The sequence below is a fragment of the Pinus tabuliformis genome, chromosome 2_2, assembly GCF_031772625.1.
Source record: "Pinus tabuliformis cultivar Carrire ecotype Pingquan chromosome 2_2, CPIR1, whole genome shotgun sequence".
Classification (NCBI taxonomy): Eukaryota; Viridiplantae; Streptophyta; class Pinopsida; order Pinales; family Pinaceae; genus Pinus; species Pinus tabuliformis.
This window is the reverse complement of record NC_142300.1, coordinates 484,897,497-484,918,093: the sequence shown is the minus strand read 5'-3', so window position 1 is coordinate 484,918,093 and position 20,597 is coordinate 484,897,497. Positions and strand designations below refer to the sequence as shown.

The following is a 20,597-nucleotide window of genomic DNA, read 5'->3' as shown; positions in this document are numbered from 1 at the left end:
TTGCTCACAACTCCATTGCTCCTCCATGCCGTGGAATGCTGGTAGAGAATGTGTGTTGTCACATGTTGGCAGTGGCATACAGAGAATGAATTTGTCCTGCCTGGCCATATATGATTCTCAACATGAACATACCATACGGTCACATTGCCTTCACAGCACTACACCCTTCATTTATGGGAGGCGACGAGATGAGTTTGATCTGCCGCCGCATGCAACTCAACTCAAATTTAATTGAAGCGTCAAACGGGTGAATGCTTTATGTTTGCATCATGTAGATGCAGATGCAAAGGCTTCGTGGGTTCCTTCTCCACCATACTCACTTGTCCACGTCATCATACAATATTTTTGTGAATCATAACAGTGGTCGAACCCGATTCCTTTCCCGTTTCCTTAGTGTTCGCCTACCCAACGTTTCCTTATAACATAACATAACGAGGAACGAGTCTACGTGTGTCATGCATTTCCTCTCCCTTCTGTGTGTGCAATGCGTTTCTAGGATTGTTGAGCAATCTTCAGTGCTATTTTTATGGTGGAAGTTCCATTGATTTTCTTCTTTAGTGGTCACTGTGATTTGAATTCATGGTTATTGCCAATCGTAGAACCTGTGCATTCCTCCGCAATGCCTTCGATGCCCTTCGTTTCCACGGAGATTCGACCTTTAAACCGCAGACCACCTTTGGTGGCCATCCTTCCCGTTTCCTGTACAGGCGGGAACAGACGAAGGTAACCCATTCTCAGTTTCAGTCCCGCCTTTTCCCTCCTTTCCAACTATTTTTCGAATGGCAGGAACAGTTGCCGTATTTGAACGCCCGACCCCCTGACGGGCAGATATCAGTGGAGGACGGCCGGAGATTGCTCAGATTGGCCCGGTTGGAGGATGTCAAAAAAAGGCTACAGTGGATTCACGACGACTGCATTTCATATGACGAGCTGCTGCGAGCTTGCATGGAGACGCTGGAGGGGACTTCAGAGGAAGAAGCGAAAGGAATAGCGAAGCTACTTGACGAATCGGGCCATGTTCTCGTATTGAATAAGACTGTATATCTTCGTCCTTACAAGGTATATCTAATTCAGACCTTCTTTAGCATTTCCGGGGGTCTCAGAATTCATTGATTTGGGGTTTTTGGTTGTGGTTTCACTGATATTCTTTTTACTTTGGCGTGGTTTCAGATAGCAAGAGCTTTCGAGAAGATCATGCCTACGCCCCTGGCAGCGAAGAGCGATCCTTACAAGGAAGAGCTGGAGAGACTGGAGAAAGAGAAAGTAGAAATTGATCAGAAAGCCGAAAGTCATGCCATGACTGAATTACGTTTGGGGTTGGCGTTTTTTGGCCTTCAGACTGCGGGCTTGATGAGGCTGACATTCTGGGAACTGTCATGGGATGTGATGGAGCCCGTATGCTTCTTTCTTTCATCAATTTACTTCATGGCTGGATGTATATTTTTCCTGAACACATCCACAAATCCTTCATTCCAGAGCTTCTTCAACATTCGCTTCGGTGCCACGCAGAGAAGACTGATGAAGAAGAGGAATTTTGACATAGAACGCTTTAGAGAACTTCGGAGATTATCCAGGCCTGGGTTGAAGCCCCCTTATTGTCGCGGGCGTCTCTGTAACTGTGCTGATATCTAAGATCTCTAACTCTGTATTTTTCTTAGCATTTTGATGCTCACAGACGAGAACAAGATCCATGAGATATGTGCCCAAACGGAGTATTAATCAATATATTCGTTATGCTTTATATAACGACAAGTTCGTTCTTCGCTGAATCATGATTCAAATACTTCTAGTCCTTAACGATAGTTTTAAAATATATTCCTAAAAATACTTTATTCCAGGAGAAGTCAACCGCGTTCCTCTTCCATCCAAAATTATAGAGGCTATAGTCCAACGAGACTGTTTTTTTCAGTTAAAATCATGAAAATTTTGTTAATATTTTGATAAATTTTGGTTATTTCAAGATTTTGGTAATATTTTGATAAATTTTGGTTATTTTAAGATTTTGGATGTCTTGGATCTAAGTTAAAGTTGTTAAATTTCAAGATTTTGAATGTCCTACATATTTTTGATGGTGCTGAATCTATTACTATTTTTAAAAATATGATTTAAGCATTCCCTTTTGATGATGCTGAATCCATTACTACTTTCAAAAATATGATTTAAATGCTCACTAACTACTTAACTTTGGTTTTAACGTGTATAGTTTTAAAGTGCCAAGAAATGAATGTTGAATTGAATTACGATGGATTTGTAAATAAATTGATGTTTTAATTAAGATGAGAGTGCAAAAAATTATTTTTTAAAAAATATTTTTTTTTCCCAAATTTTTCTTATAAAATTTAAATTTAAAATTAATTTTTTTAAAAATGAATTTTTATTTTCAACTTTTTCAATTTTTTTTTTCAAAATTTTCTTATAAAATTTAAATTTAAAATTAATTTTTTTAAAAATGAATTTTTATTTTCAATTTTTTCAAATCTTTCTTATAAAGTTTGAATTTAAAATTAAACTCTCTAAAAATAAATTTTATCTTGATGATGAATTACACTCGCCGTCCACAAATTTTTTTTGATATAATTATCACAAAAAACATCTCTCACATGTAAATTATTTAGTCATTTTAGCTCTTACCTGGTCAAGAATTATAGTGGTTGGATGTTCTGCTCTAGCTATTATACTTCAACTGGTCTTGATCCACACTGGTTGGTTCAAAATGAGTGACAAATGAAATATCATGTGATTTACACCGAGAAATCTCTCATAATCTTAAATCAAACTAAATAATTCATTTCTTTAAGTCCAATAGACCAAAGTTTGGTCTCAGTGAACATTAACCACCATCATCATAAATAATAAAATCTATAAATTTAAAATAAAAATAAATATATAAATTATAGTAAAAAAATTAATTAATGTAATAAATTACCATACTTTAAAATTATTATTGGATTTATTCACAGGTTGAATCTATGTGAAAATTAGTTGAAAAAGATTATTTAAGAATATCTATTATAATAAAAAAAAAAAATTCACTCATTTTAAATTAATGTTTATTTTAAGATAAACTTGAATATGGATATAATACATCGGATTAAATTCATGTTTATTTTAAGATTAACTTGAATATGGATACATTGGATTAAACAGAGTGTATCAAAAGTTATATATATAGAATATTATCTTTTTATAAATAGCTTTCCGACAACATAATAGGCTTTCTTTAGGAATGAATTGGAATATATTCATTGGCAAGTGAAACATATATCTTTGCATATCTTTTCTCACGTGGTCACAAGAATCAACTTTAATTCTCGACTTTGGTGCCCACTCAACTATTTTGAAACGTTTATCAAAATGGGGGATCTGGATAAGTTGGAGTATTGATAATGACCGTACGCCAAATGATTCACATAAATTTATATTGAATACTAGAATATGGTAAGTTCAGAACTTGATGGTATATACTATAAAGTCGAATCTCTATGAAAGTTGCATGACCTCTCTTAGAGAGTCATTTATATATCTTTTTTGGACTTATAAACTATAGGAGAGTAGAACACATTGTGGTATTGGAGTAATATTTGGATTTCTAGATAGTCAATGTCCTCCTTTTTATGTTTTTATACAATTAACAAATTTAGTGACACCATGTCTAATTAGCATATTTGATTATTGGAACATGTACTTGTTATAATTGTTGGCAAGAATGCTTGTTGCAAGGACGTGCATTGATGTATTAAAGATTCTAAGCCTTCCCATGGTTAATAATTTGTTAGTGCTACATTGAAGGAGGCTCTAATCCTTCTTTGTTGGAGTAGCAATTTGAATGTTAGTAGATATTTGGCTGAAAGAAATTTGGGTGCCATAATAACCTTTTTGACAAACGAATGTTTTCAAATTGACTACGTCAGTCAAATCTATCCACAAATACATTGTTGGAGTTTCTCCAACAACAATTATTGATTCATGGGTGAAATTGTTATTTTCTCAAAATCCCTCATTTTACAAAAAAATTTAGGTTCTATAAACTTATTTTCATTAATGAAAATATACTATATATATTTTTATGTTTTTAGAACAATGTTAGTGATTATCTATGTGAAGGTTTCATGTCGTTTATGGATACCTTAAGGCTGATGAAACGATCATTATTTTTTTCTAGAATAATATGTGTGCATCCAACTCTCTATCTTATTTTGATAATATATTGTTGAGATTTTATAAGACTCTTTAAACAAATTGTGATATGGCATTATGGATATTGTTTTTCTAATTGTGAATATAAAAGATATATCCAAATGTAATTTAGTCACTCGCTTAATGAGTATTGTAAATTATGTATATTGATTTGTAATTTAATGTTATAGACAGGATATTATTTTTCTAGTTGTGAATATAAAAGATATATCCAAATGTAATTTAGTCACTTGGCTTAGTGATTTTTGTCAATTATGTATACCGATTTGTAATTTAATGTTATAGACAACATTATTATTTAATGATGTCATATGAACTATGCCATACATAAAATTTTATTATCATTTTTTTTAATTAGTTGTGTATTAACTAAATCTTGAATGAAATCCAAATTTATTATTTCAAATGAATGATCAAATGTTGAATAAATGAAATGTGTAATAATATATAGTGAATGGATGCATAATATTGATGGGATGATATATGCATTGTTGAATAAATGCAAAAAGTTGAATCATATTTGTACTAATTGATAAATGAAACATGGAATTTTTAATTACATATTGATATAAGTTTATGATTATCTAATATAGATTTGATACAATTTGGATTAGAATTACAATAATGATATGTACCTTATGGGAGCCCATAACTTTGAGGGATTTTATTGAACAACTTTAATTATGGACCGAGGATCTATTCTTTGGGAATTGTGCAAGGAAATAGGGAATTCCCCTATTCTTTAGGAGCTAAATTTCTCCATGATTGGACAAGGAAATAGGAGGAATTTGGGGCCTTGAATTGGCAAAGTGTTTTCCAAAGAAAGATAGTCAACAGGAGAACAGGTTCATAGTGTAGTGTGTGCTTCAGGATTGAAGCAAGACATTGTAATAGTTTCTCATTCTCATTTGATTAATGAAAAGAAACGAAGGGGTTTTTCCCAGTTGGGTTCCCCTGTAAAATCATTGTTCTTGTGGTTTTAATGGTTGCATGTCAATGCATGAGTTTCTAAATTGTGATTTTCATTCCGCAGTATTGTAAAGGAAATTTGTAATCTCTTGTTTTCAGTTCAAATTCATTAGTAGTATCAAATTTATATTAAATTGTACATGGTATCAGAGAAGAAATCACACTAGAAACCAATCAACAAATTTTCTCCTTCAAAGATTTCGATTTGCAGATTCAATGAAGCAGTTTTTCTTTCATGTGGGAAAATGTCTTTCAATAGATTAAGATTGTAGTATGCCCTGGAGGGAACCTTGAATTTCATAGCTTGGAAGGACAAGATGGAAGTTGTACTCTATGATAATGGAATGTTGGAGCACACCAAAACTGACATTCTAAAGCCAGTAGTATCAGATGCACAACAGTTAGCCCAGTGGAAGAAGGATACTGCTAAACCCAGGAGAATCATCCTTGAGGGTGTGAGAGACCACATAGTCTAGAATTTAAATGACAATTAGACTCCATTTTCTATGTGGAAGACCCTCACTGAGTTATTAAAAAATAGCAATGACGCCAGGAAATTGGCATTGAGGGAGAAGCTCAGAAGCATTCGATTGCAGAAAAGTGAAACCATTCCACATTGCCTCTTTAGATTCACTCAGCTTTAAGATGAACTTGGAGGAGTAGGAGAAAATTTTTCCTCTTCATAACTTGTGAGCCTAGCTCTCCCAGGCCTTCCAAAATCCTGGCACAGCTACCAGGACTTGGTAAATGGAAGGGACAAATTGCCAAATTGGGAGAGACTTTGGTATGATTTAGTGTAGGAAGAAACCCAAAGGAACACCAAAGATGGAGTAGCATCCAAATTTGAGGAGGAAGAGAATGTTTCCTTGGTTGGGAAGGGCAAGAAAGATAAGGGCAAGAAGGCCCAAAGAAAGTCGGAGTCCATCTAGAACAATGGCAAGAAGAAGGAGCTAAGCAAGCTAAAATGTTTTCACGGCTATGAATATGGACATTATGCAACAAAGTGTTTATACCAACCCTCGGTCAAAAGCTCATGTAATAAAATTAATAAAGGAAAAATAAGACCAAGTTCATTGGACACTTATTCCAAGTTGAATGTTGGGCAAAACGTCCTAGTGAGCATCACTTGTTGTCTATTATGGCAAAGGGGAAATTTGCAAAGACATTGGTAAAGGATTTGGAAAGGCAAAGTGGTAATTATTGACATTTATTTATAAAGATAAAGGAATTTAGGAGAAAATGGAAATGAAAGGTTAGAGGTTGCATGTGAGGAGGAAATTGAAGGAAAATAGAGGAAAAGTGAAGAAATTAGAGGCATCATAGCATCATTTTGGGGCCTTTTGTTAGTTGAGTTTTGGAATTAGTTTTCAAAAAGGAGAAGAGCACCAAGAGGGGAAAGCAAGGAAAATAAAAGGAAGGACAAAGAAAGAAAAGGAAAGCAAGAATCAAGAAAGGAAGAGTTGGATCAAGCAACTTCAATGGGAATACTTGTAGGTAACATGTTACATGTATGATTTCTTAGCTGGTTTTGGCATGCATGGTACATGCATGTGTGTATTTGGTTCATTTGCTATCATTGGCATGGTTTTTTCCTGGTTTGACAGTGGTTTCAACTTTTCCTTGCCAATTTTGGATAGCCATGGTGTGATGGGATTCATTCTTGGTTAAGGTTTGGATTACTGGAAGGTTTTAGATCCAAGTGGGGTGGTCTCGGGAAAATACCAAGGGTTTGGGGTGGAGATGGTTTTCTCCAGGAAGCCCTCAAAAGGTTGGTGGAGACAGGAAAAATCCCCAAGGGATGGTGAATAAATTCTGAGGCATCCAAGATTGGCTTGGTTTTGTGATCTCGAGACGAGTCTAGGTAAGATCACAGTAGTGTGAGGGTGGAGTTGGTTTAACCTATGGATTCAATTGATTTATATATTGGTTTATCCGATGACATCCCACATTCATGCTTGGAATCTAGCACGGGGGTGATTGGCTGAAAGAAAACTTTGGCTCAGCGCAATCTATGGTTGAGTGGTACATGGAAGTCCCTGACTTGGTAGGATTTTGCATATGTTAATAATAGCTATTTCCCTCTTATGTTTCATGAGTATTTGTACTTTTTATTATGCGGCTTTGATGCTTTTTCTATCATGATTATTATTTTGGTTATACGCTAGTTATAAACATGGTTTCATAGCAGGTTCTAGCTATTGCTCTTGATATGTTTCATTTGTTGATGAATGGTTAATGAATGCATGAGATAATAGACGTTATTGCAGCTATTATGAGAGGGCATTAGAAATTTTTGATGATTCTTAGATAAATATCATAACCCTATGTTCAGGTATGTGTTCATGGCCTGTATATTTCATGTTCTCAACATACGACATGATTGTCATGGTTAGGCCTAGTTAGGTCAATTTCTTAAATAAGTTTTGAATTAATGGATTTTTCCTTGTGTCATTCATCATTCTGGAATTTTTTTATCAAGTTCTGGGCAAAGGTCTGGATCCTAGCCCTAAAAGGGTAGCTCAAATTCTAGGGTCGCATGCTCATAACTAGGAAATCTAGAGTGCAGTTGTTGGGAGGGAGGGTTATCCTTGTGGTTGGAGGGTTACAATCATTGAGTTTCCTTGTTATGCAGGTGACTAGGAGTCCAAATCACTCAAAAATTAATTTAACTCAAATTTTTGGCATTTGGAGTGGTTATTTGGCTCTTGGGCGCTCTTGAGGAAGGTCAGTAAAATTTGAGATCGTCGATTCCACCTCCTCAACTGTACTTAGGAGGTAGAGTCATGTCATAGTAGCCCTCAGGTCATGTTTATCGTGGAAGGCTGATGAAAGTGAGTAAATGTATGAGGGGTGGTTACAGATTTGTATGAGAGCATGGTTCAAACACTTGGATTGACAAGGCTAGATGCATGTTGTTATGCATGCATTGTCATGGTTATGGTTGTCATGCATAAGGTAATGGTATGCAGTGGTACTGTCATGCATGATGTTGGAATATTGTTATGATTATGATTATACATGTATCGTTATAATCTAGACTGATTTTGCAGACAAGATAGCCTCCCCTGAAATTCACTAAGGTATGTTGATTATGTTTATATTTTGGTTTAGCTTACATGGTATACTTGCAGGAAGAAGAGAATCAAAGATGACAAGAAAAATGGTGGAATACAGTTCACATGACTCTCCCTATAGATCAATTGGGCAATAAGGAGATGAGTATTCTCTTGCTATAGCAGACACATTGAGGAGTTTATGGGAAGAGATCAGAAGTTGCAAGGAAAAACATGATAAGTTGGTTGAAGCTCAGGAAAAACTTGCAAGGGCTCAGGAAAAACAGGCAGATGTCAATGTAGTGATACTTTAGAGTTTGTTAGACTTGCAAAGATAGGGATAACTAAGGATTAGTGAAGAAAATGAAGAGAATATTATTAGGGCATATGGTAGTAGGTCTCAGTTAGAATACAAGTTGGATACAGGAAACAGTCAGAGGTGGAAGATCATTGGGTGTACACCTAACAGGAGGACTAGTATGTATGGGTTTCATTTGAGTTCCTTATCCAGGAGACATCATCATCATCATCACCACCATGATCCTTACAGGAGGAATGAGTACTTTCCTAAGGAGTTCAAGAAATTCAAGGCCCCTACATTTGATGGAGAGATGAATAAGTTAGAGGATGCAGAGGCATGGTTGCTTGGGATGAAGAAATTCTTCAGATTGCATAGATATTCATATTACATGAAATCCAAAATAGTTATCTTCAGTCTTAAAGGGAAAGAATATATTTGGTGGGAAGATGTGAAGAATATCAGAGACATCCAAGAAGATGAGTTGATTTGGGATGAGTTTTAAAGACTCTTCAAGAAGAAGTACCTATCTAAAAGGCATTATGATATAGAGCTAAGGATTTTTATGAGTTGCGTATGGGATCCATGACAGATGATGAGTATACTAGTAGGCTCATGGAGTTTTTGAGGTATGTGCCTTACCTCAAGGATGAGAAAGAAAATATTTAAAGGTTCATCAATGGGTTTCGAGTATCATATAGAGATCAGATTGAGTTTGATGAGCCTCAATCACTAGAGGAAGCCATCAGGAAATTGAATCATTTTTATGAGTAATCAAAGTGTAAAGCTAAACGTAAACATGATTTGAAGGGGAATGAGAAATTTAAAGGGAAATGGCCATCGAAGCAAGGAAGACCTCAGGATGCAGGTGAGAAAGAAAATGTTACTCCTTACAAGAAGTTTAATGCAGTTGAGAAGGAACATGGATCTCAACCTGGAGAGAAGCATAATAGAGGTGATGGTAGGGGACCATTGCAGTGCTAGATTTTTTGCAAAGATCATCACAAGAAGGATTATTCGTTGTATCATGGTGTTAGGCCTGAGATCTATAGTTCTCAGGAGGTACAAACAGTTGGGGATGTTGGCCATAACATTCCTTGGATTTATGTAGCGGTGGACAACAAGAAGACAGATCACCAAAAATCCATTATTGAGATGGATGTTAAGCGATGTGATCAAGTTGTTTCTATTTTGATTGACCTTATATCAAATTATAGTTAAGTTAACCCTGACTTGGTGGATAAGTGTGGTTTGCGACAAGAAGTGCATGTAGAGTCTTGGTTGGCGCAATTTGGTATAGGTACTAAGAATAACGTTCATCATTGGGTAAGAGATTTTGTATTTGAGTTGAATGGTATGCCTACATCAACACATCTAAATGTGCTTCCATTAGGATCATATAGCATGCTTCCGGGTATGGATTGGTTGTACCTCCATATGTTGGGTCCCAATAATACTAGTGATTACCCCATTACTATTGTAGTTGTACCCCTTATTAATATTGTTGTGCCCCTATTATCCCCATATTGTTATTACTGTGCCCCATAGAATCCCTCTATTGTTATTTTTGTGGCTGTATATTATTATTGTTAGGCCAACTGGGTTATATTGTGACTCCTTAGACTCCTATATATAGAAAGGGGGTTTTGTCATTTGAATCATCCAAGAATTGTTCATTTATGTAATGTAAAGGAGGTTGCCCCCTCGAAGAGGCTGAATTCTAAGGCGTTGATCTATCTTTTCTATCTTTTCTTGAGCTGGTTTCATAAAATTTGGTATCAGATCTTTGGATTCTAGGGTTTCACTGCTCCAAACAGGTCATTGTGGCATTTTCGCTATAACTTTTTTTCTACGATGTTTCAGAAGTTGCAAAAAAACCCATTTGAGAAGAAATCGCGCTGAACCTCGGGTCCGAATTTCAGAGTTGTTTCGCTATATTTGCGGAGATATGATCTGAGGAAGTTGGTCTTTTTGCAGACTCCTGAATTACATTCCAAACAGGTGACCTGGGGAAAAGTGTCATAACTTTCTCTCTGGGGATCGGATTGAAATTTCGTAAAAAGGTACAGAAAGAGGACGGACTGTAGTTTCTTGTATGCATTTTCAGATCCAAAGGTCGAAACAGTGACTCGTGGCACGTCGTACAAGTTCGCTCTACTGAACTAGTCTATAATCAAGTCACTGTGGGAGATTTCGCATAACTCTTCCTTGGAGAATCCAATTTGGGTTATACTTGTGGCATTGGAAAGAGGACACAGAGGGCTACTGCAGGTCACAAATTCAGATCTAGATGATTGGAAAGTACAGAGATACATCAGAGGCAATATCAAGCTCCTACAAAGTGAAAAGAGGTGTGTAGATTTTCTTAAATTTTTGCTTAAGCTTGGTTTGAAAATTTATTTTGAAGGAATTCAAAGGGAATAGTAGAGCATTATTATCGGTAACTAATGCCCCGAGGAAAGAAAATTCAAACACCTAGTAAAGAAATTGAAAGCTCTAGCATGACTCACGAAGAAGAGGAAGAAATGCAACATGATATATCAAAATTACAAGACCAAGTGCAACAACTGTCCCTTGCACAAAAAGGAACAGAATCTAAGATGGATGGTTTAAACAAAGGCGTAGAAGCTAAGATGGATTGTTTAAATAAAGGTGTAGAAGCTAAGATGAATGACGTGGAAGCTAAGATGGATGATTTGAAGATAGATTTGAAGACAGACATGGAAGAATTGAAGATAAATATGAATAAGTTGCTACAAGAAAGGGTCACTAATGGTGAAAGGGTAGTAAAGGAAACTCATGATGAGAACAAAAGAAATGTTAATCATGATTCCATATACTCTAATGTTGGATCAAAGACCCACCATATTCCAATAATCGATATGAGGAAGTTTGATGGAAAGGATCCCGCAACATGGATATTACAGATGGAGCAATTTTTCGATATCAATAATGTGCAAAACACACAAAAGGTATGTATTGCAACTTTATATTTGGAACCAAATCAGTTTGTATGGTATCAATGGCTTTGCTCTCGTAAACAATTTATCACTTGGGCAATTTTTACGGAAGAATTGATAGCACATTATGAGGATACAAAAAGCAACACTTTTTTTAGCCAATTGATAAGTCTCAAACAAAAGGGTTCAATAATGGAGCACATTGAGGAGTTCCAAAAATTGAACATAAGGGTAAAAGATATTCCAGAGGAGCATAGGATTGATGTGTTCATAGGGTCTTTAAAGGATAATATCCAACATGATGTTCGCCTTTGGGAACCTGATTCATTAGAAAAGGCATTTAGGTTAGCAAGAAAAATGGAAAGCAAAATTATGGCAACCAGGAAGCATACCACTCACAACTATAAAGACGGAAGTGTTGTTGCTGCTAGTCTTCCACAACCTATAAGGTTTACACCACAACAATTAGAAGAAAAAAGAGCAAAAGGGCTTTGTTACAGTTGTGATAGCAAATACACTAAAGGTCATAAGTGTGCTGAGAAGAAATTATTCTACATAGATTGTGAAGAGGAAGAAGAAAAGGAGCAAGAAAGGTCAAAAGAAGAGGATATACTCCAGGAACAAAGCCTAGATAAAGAAGAAATGAATCCGACCATATCTTGTAATGCATTGGCAGGAATTACCACTCCTCAAACCATCAAGATAGAAGGACAAATCAAGAAGAAAAAGGTAATAGTGTTGATTGATTCAGGAAGTACACACAATTTTATTCATTGTAAGGTAGCAAAAGAATTGAATTGCTTCTTATATCCAGCACCAGAGTGTCAAGTGATGGTTGCAAATGGAGGAACAATAAATTGCTCGGGAAAGTGCCATAATATCAAGCTATCCATGGGAGAATATGTATTGACTAGCCCAATGCTTTCCATTCCAATGGGAGGTGCTGATGTTGTACTAGGAGTCCAATGGCTACAATCCTTGGGTACAATAGCTTTTAATTTTCAAGAACTTTTCATGAAATTTTCTATGGAAGGAAAGGAAGTTGAATTAAGGGGTATTGCAGAGAAACCGGGAAAGATAATCAGCTCTAACGGTATGACAAAGCTTCTAAAAAAGGAAGAAAGAGGTGTAATTGCACAATTATGTTCACTAGATGTTTCCACATTGGAATCATCTATTTCTCCAGATCTCCAAAAAGTCTTGGACAATCATTCCAAGGTATTTGAGACTCCCAAAGGTCTCCCACCTATTCGTGATCATGATCATGCTATTCATCTGATTCCAGGAAGTGTTCCTCCAAACATCAGGCCGTACAGATATCCCTATGCCCAAAAGAGTGAAATTGAACGTATGGTTGCAGAAATGCTAGAGGCTGGTATAATTCAACCAAGTCAAAGTTCTTTCTCTGCTCCAGTAGTATTGGTGCACAAGAAGGATGGATCATGGCGCATGTGTCCGGATTATAGGGAGCTCAACAAGCTCACTATTAAAGATAAGTTTCCCATTCCTGTCATTGATGAATTACTGGATGAATTGCATGGATCAATTTACTTCACCAAGTTGGATCTTCGTTCAGGATATCATCAAATCAGAATGAAGATTGAAGACATTCCAAAAACAACATTTAGAACTCATGAGGGTCATTATGAATTTTTGGTCATGCCTTTTGGCCTTACCAATGCACCTTCAACATTTCAAGGTTTGATGAATTCAATTTTCAAACCATTCCTTAGAAAATTTGTGTTAGTATTTTTTGATGATATACTAATCTACAACAAGTCTTGGAAGGATCATGTTGAACATGTTGACAGGGTGCTACAACTATTGGAGGAGAAACAATTATATGCAAAAAGATCCAAATGTTTCTTTGGAGTACAAGAGGTGGAATATCTGGGTCATATTGTATCTCATGAAGGAGTTAAGGTAGACCCTAGCAAAATTAAAGCCATTAAGGAATGGAAAATTCCCACATCCATAAAGCATCTGCGAGGATTTCTCGGGTTGACAGGGTATTATCGCAAGTTTGTTAAGAATTATGGGAGAATAGCAGCACCTCTAACAACATTATTGAAGAAAGATGCATTTTCATGGACTCCATAAGCAACAAAGGCCTTCGAACATCTTAAAGAGGCAATGTGCCAAGCACCGGTCTTAGCTACACCGGACTTCACAAAAACCTTTATTGTGGAATGTGATGCTTCAGGAAATGGAATTGGTTCTGTTTTAATGCAAGATGAAAGACCCATTGCTTTTGAAAGTCGTCCAATCAAGGGAAAGTTTTTACACAAAGCTATTTATGAGAAGGAAATGTTGGCAATACTCCATGCACTTAAGAAATGGCGACCCTACCTAATGGGAGGACACTTCAAGGTAAAAACGGATCATGATAGCCTTAAATACTTTTTAGAACAAAGATTATCCTCTGAAGAGCAACAAAAGTGGGTCACAAAGATGTTGGGTTATGACTTTGAAATCATCTACAAAAAAGGGAAGCAAAATGTGGTGGCAGATGCACTCTCAAGAAAGGATGAGGATGTGGAAGCATTGTTGTGCGCCATTTCTATTATCCAACCAGATTGGATAAACGAAGCAAGGGAGGAATGGAAGAATGATGAAGAAATGTGGGCACTTATTTGAAAGTTACAACAAGATTCCAGTATGTCTGATACATTTAGCTGGCAAAATGATTCGTTATGGTACAAAGATCGCTTATACCTCTGTAAGAATTCCCAACTAAAACAAAAGATTCTTATGGAATTGCACACTTCTCCCTTAGGAGGGCACTCAGGATTTTTAAAAACTTACCACAGGGGTAAGAAGGAATTTTTTTGGGATGGCCTTAAATTAGATATTCAAAAGTTTGTGGCGGAATGTTTGGTTTGCCAAGAAAATAAAGTTGAAACAATTAAGACACCAGGTCTATTACAACCTTTATCCATTCCAAGCCAACGTTGGGAGGAGGTTTCAATGGATTTTATCACAGGTTTACCCAATTCTGAGGGAAAGAGTGTCATCATGGTGGTAGTTGACAGACTTACCAAGTATGCACACTTTTGTGCATTATCACATCCATTTAAAGCCAGTACAGTTTCTACTGCATTTATGGAAACAATTCAAAAGCTACATGGAAACCAAAATATTATTGTAAGTGACAGAGATCCCATTTTCACTGGAAATTTTTGGACAAAATTATTTTCTTGTCTTGGTACTCAGTTAGCTCATAGCTCATCTTATCATCCTCAATCTGATGGGAAAACTGAGATAGTAAACAAATGTTTGGAAGGATATCTTCGTTGCTTTGTATCTGATAAACAGACACAATGGGTCAAATGGTTGCCTCTGGCTGAATGGTGGTATAACACTTCCTTCCATACAACAACAAAAATGACCCCATTTATGGCACTTTATGGGTATCAGCCACCATCCATCACATCATATTTAAGAGAAAATTCTAAGGTTCAAGCAGTGGAACATCACATTGAACATCAACAACAAGTCCTCCAACTCTAAAGAATAACCTCGTGTTGGCACAGAATAGAATGAAACAACAGGTAGATCAACATCGTAGCGAAAGAAGTTTTGATGTAGGTGATTGTATTCCTACGGCTACAACCATATAAGCGAATGTTCCTCAAGCAAGCTAAGAAGGATAATAAATTATCACCAAAGTATTATGGTCCATACAAGGTGTTGCAAAAGATTAGCCCTATGGCATACAAATTGGAGCTTCTGTAGCTTCTCGATTGCACCCAGTTTTCCATGTTTCATGTTTAAAGAAGGTTATAGGTGACAAGCTCCCAGTTCAAACAATATTTCCAGAACTTGACGAGGAAGGAAAAATTATATTGGAACCGGAAGCAGTCACAGAAACAAGAACTCGACAGCTACGAAATCGATCAATTTCGGAGTATCTTATCAAGTGGAAGAACTTATCCGCTGAAGATTCCACATGGGAGGATGAGAATTTTATACAGAAGCATCCAGAACTTCTCAAGAGTTGAGGACAACACTTTTTTGAAGGAGAGGGGCATGTTGGGTCCCTATAATACTAGTGATTACCCCATTACTATTGTAGTTATACCCCTTATTAATATTGTTGTGCCCCTGCTATAGATCTAACCCAGAAATATATGATAACAGAAATAAACCCAAGAACAATAAGATTGAAATAGATAGAAATGATTCTCTTTATTGATCAAACCCTTAAGGTAGGGCAACACCATACATTCACTCCTTAAGGAAGGAGAACACTCCACAAGCCATATGCCTGTTCATACAATAATCCTTGACTATTCTTCACGTGGAGTCTCTAGCCTCTATATAGGCCTCATACATACAATACCATGGATCATTACCATGGTTCCCTCATACCATCGACTAATACCATGGGCCCATTACATTATTACTAACTACTTGTGGTCCCTTACATGATATGGGTTAACCACCTTATTTATTACTATGGCCCATCCCATTATTACATTATTACCTTGGGTACCTCCCTTGGTACCCCATATTATCCCCCCTAGGTATATAACATTCCACCCCCCTAAGCATGTTTCGTCTCCGAAACATGGGAAGAACACAAATAATAAGATCTACTCAAAAGAGCAGTCCACTGGTACCATGCATGTGCATCTAGCCATCCAAGAGAAAGGTGAACCCTCGATTTTGCTAGTGCCTCACTCGCGTGAGATGGAAGTTGACCGTGGTAGCTCTTCTGTGTTGATGTGTAGTAGGTGGATCTTCGCTCCTCTCTATCTGTCCTGCGGGGGTTGTTGTCCTTGTGGCTAATTGGTTGCCGTTTGATGGTTGTCTTGCGGGGTGATGTGGGTGATGATATGTTGAAGTTTTAACCCACGGTGTCTTTTTCTTTAATTCACCCCTTACTGGAGCCTGACTGTTATGTTGTGGTGCCTGCTGTGGTGTCTTATCTTCCAATATTACTTCAACCACTGAGCCCTCCTCAGATGTATCAGCACCTGTAACCTTTTCTGCTTCAGCCTCTGTTTGTGTTTGATTGTCGATCATCACTGGCTCATCATCTAATATGTCAGACCCTGGAACATATTTTGCTTCAGCATCCTTGGACTCTACCTGTTTATTAATGGAAATATCCTGTAATGTAATTTTCTTCTTTTTATACCAGAGCTTTAGGAATTTCTTCTGTACATTAATATTGATAGTACCCACTGATTCCATCCAAGGGTATCCCAAAACAACATCCATGTTATCCATAGTTGAAGCATAAAAATCACCATGAAACACATACTTATCCATAGAAAGCTTCAAATCCTTATAAATTTGAACATCCTTATCATCAACCTGTGTATTTTCAATGTGTTTTGTTGGAGCTTGCAATTTTTTTGCCAAATTAACATTGATAAAATTATGCTTGCAACTAGAATTGATAGAAACAATGATCTTCTCTTTCTGAATTAATCCATGAACCTGCAATAAGGATATACCAGTACAACATAACCCCTGACATGTCTTATTCTTTTTTCTAGCACAAGACCATTTGTCCATAAAGAGTTTTTCAAATTCTTTATCTGACAAGTCGTCCAATTGTTTGATGCCAAGTGAGTTCCACCATCTGTTAGCCTCTTCTGTCAAATTAAGCCGTACTATAGCTTTCCAAAATATCCCATATTTGGACTTTATTCTTTGTATGAATTCTTCAATAGTAGGACCATTATCTTTTCCTATAAAACATAGAGTCACCATGAAGAGGGTTTTGAAAAAATTCACTTACTTGGAGAAAATTTGAAATTGTCACAGTTCCATTAATATTGCTCAGAATCCCTATTATGACCTGTTTTTGGAAATGGAACAACCATTCTGCATCTACCCATGTGATAGAAATCCTGATCCAGGCACTAGAATTTCAGATCTGCGCTGCAACTCTCCCGTCGTCCCCAAAATTTCTGCAAAAAAGAGCTGATTTTAAATCAGTGATATCTCCCTCATCCGGACTCCGATTCGACTGATTTTTTTTTTTTGAATTTGGGTATTTTTTCGCAAAGAATCCAGATCTACAATTAGATTTTGCAGATCTTGCACCAGGACGTCGAGATCTGTGCCGCAAACTTGCTGCCCTGAAAAATTGTCTGCAACCCCACTGATTTTTAGATCAACGATATCTCCTTCATCCCGACTCCGATTCAACCCATTTTTTTTTGTTTGAAATCGGCTATTTTTCACAAAGAATATAGATTTGTAATTAGATTTTGTATATCTTGCACCAAAACATACAGATCTGATCTGCAAACTCGTCGCCCCCGAAATCATGCAAAAAATTAAAAAAAATATTCTCCACTTTTGTGCCCAAGAAAGTGCTCTGATACCACTTGTTATAGATCTAACCCAGAAATATATGATAACAGAAATAAACCCAAGAATAATAAGATTGAAATGGATAGAAATGATTCTCTTTATTGATCAAACCATTAAGGTAGGGCAACACCATACATTCACTTCTTAAGAAAGGAGAACACTCCACAAGCCATATGCCTGTACATACAATAATCCTTGACTATTCTTCACGTGGAGTCTCTAGCCTCTATATAGGCCTCATACATATAATACCATGGATCATTACCATGGTTCCCTCATACCATCGACTAATACCATGGGCCCATTACATTATTACTAACCACTTGTGGTCCCTGACATGATATGGGTTAACCGCCTTATTTATTACTATGGCCCATCCCATTATTACATTATTACCTTGGGTACCTCCCTTGGTACCCCATATTATCCCCATATTCTTATTACTGTGCCCCATAGAATCCCTCTATTGTTATTTTTGTGGCTTTATATTATTATTGTTAGGTCGGCTGGGTTATATTGTGACTCCTTAGACTTCTATATATAGAAAGGAGGTTTTGTCATTTGAATCATTCAAGAATTGTTCATTTATGTAATGTAAAGGAGGTTGCCCCCTCAAAGAGGCTGAATTCTAAGGCGTTGATCTATCTTTTCTATCTTTTCTTACGCTGGTTTCATAACACCATAGGACCAAATTATAATGTTATGACAAGGCTATTGAGTGTCTAAATGATAATGGGGAAATATAATCTTGTAGGGAAATAAGAAGCCTAAACCAGTGAGGATGGTTACAACTATGCAGGCTAAGCGTAGTCATAGGAACGGGTGTGTACTATTTGGATTTCATATTTCCAATGACAAGGGTAAGGATGTTGAGGATTTGGAAGCCTAAAGAGGTACCTTGTCTTGTAGCAGTTTTATGATGCATTTCCAGTAGAGATTTCAGTGTTGTCTCCCCATAGGAAAGTGGAATTTTCTATTAAGTTGGTACTGGGAGAAGCACTAGCATCAAAGGTAACTTACAGGATGAGCACTCCAGATTTGGTGGAAATTCTTGATAAGGGATACAATAGAGCAAGTTTATCACCTTGGGATGAACCAATGTTGTTTGTGAAGAAGAAGGATGGTACTCTCACTACAAGTAATTGAACAAGGTGACCATCAAGAACAGGTACCCATTGTCGAGGATTGAAGACTTGTCTGACTAGTTGAAGGGAGAAATTTTGTTCTTGAATATTGATTTGAGATCATGATATCATCAAGTACGCATCAAAGAAGAGGATATCTACAAGACTTATTTCTAGCCTAGGTATGGGCATCATGAGTTTTTTGTGGTTCCTTTTGGTTGGACTAATGCTCCGACTACTTTAATGTTCTTGATGAACAATGTGTTGCGTCCTTATCTCGACAAGTTTGTGATTGTATTCATTGATGATATATTGATATATTCTATGAATGAGGAAGATCATGTTGAACACTTAGCAACAGTATTGAGATTTTTAAGAGAGAATCAATTGTATCCCAAGCTTAATAAATGTAGCTTCTTTCAGATAGAGGTACATTACTTGGGACATGTTGTTTCCAAGGAAGGCATAGTCGTGGATCCAGAAAAGATCAAATCTATCATGGAATGGGAAGCTCCTAGGAATGTGGATGAGGTCAGATCATTCATGGGTTTAGCAGGATACTATAGGCGGTGCATCAAGAACTTCTCACAGATTGCATATCCTATTACATCATTGCAGAGGAAAGGAAATAAATTTGAATGGACAGAGGAATGTGCAACAACTTTTGAGTAGTTGAAGTAGTTTCTTACAAATGCTCCAGTGTTCAAAATTACATATCCAGATAAAGAGTTTGTGATGTGTATAGATGCTTGTAAGAGAGGACTTGGTGGAGTCCTAATGCAGGAGGGATAGGTGGTGTGCTTTAAGTCAAGAAAACTGAATGAGCATGAGAAAAAATATGTGACTCATGATCTTGAGTTGGCAACTATTATTCACACCTTGAAAATGTGGAGGCATTATCTTCTTGGTAGAAGGTCTATTTTGATAAGTGATGATAGTGGATCAAGGTATCAATTTGACCAACCTAATCTGAATAACAGGAAAGCTAGATGGTTGGCTACCCTTAGTGAGTTTGAATTTGAGATCAGATACATTAAAGGAAAGGAGAACATGGTTGCAAATGCTCTTAGTAGGAGAGTGTACATAAACCATGTTACAGTTGTGAGCTCTTATGAGACATATTTATATGATCATATCTTACAGGTAGGACAACAGGATGATAGGTACTAGGAGCTTAAGAATAGGTCATAGCATGGTATAGGTGAACAAGATCTAGACTATCATCTCACGACATATGGCTTGGTGATATTTAAGGACAGGATCTATGTGTCGGATAACAGTGAGGTCAAGAAGCTTATCTTGAGGGAGTTTTATGTCAAGCCATATTCAAGTTGCCTGAGACATCATGTAATGTCCTCTAATAATAATAATAATAATAATAATAATAAATAATATAATATACTATTAAAATATAAACAAATAAATAATAAACAATAAAGAAAAGATAATAATAGTAAATAGATAATAAATAATGAAGAAATATAATAATAACAAATAAATAAAATAGTAAAGTTATATATATATATATATATATATATATATATATATATATAAGTAAAATATAAAATAGTAAAAATAAGTAAAGTTATCAAAAAGTAAAAATGGATAAAATAAGAAATAAATAAATTAAGAGAAAATTTAACTTAAGTAAAACTTAAAATAA

General features: G+C 36.2%; 1 protein-coding gene across 1 annotated transcript; it reads left to right on the top strand.

The window, feature by feature from the left end:
* The first annotated feature begins 434 nt into the window (after window positions 1-434).
* LOC149193461 (calcium uniporter protein 5, mitochondrial-like) lies at window positions 435-1,741 on the top strand. The gene is made up of 2 exons (XM_089406677.1): window positions 435-1,059; window positions 1,171-1,741. Exons 1-2 carry the CDS (start codon window positions 580-582, stop codon window positions 1,630-1,632), a joined length of 942 nt encoding a protein of 313 aa, XP_089262803.1. The 5' UTR covers window positions 435-579; the 3' UTR covers window positions 1,633-1,741.
* Window positions 1,742-20,597: the final 18,856 nt, after the last annotated feature.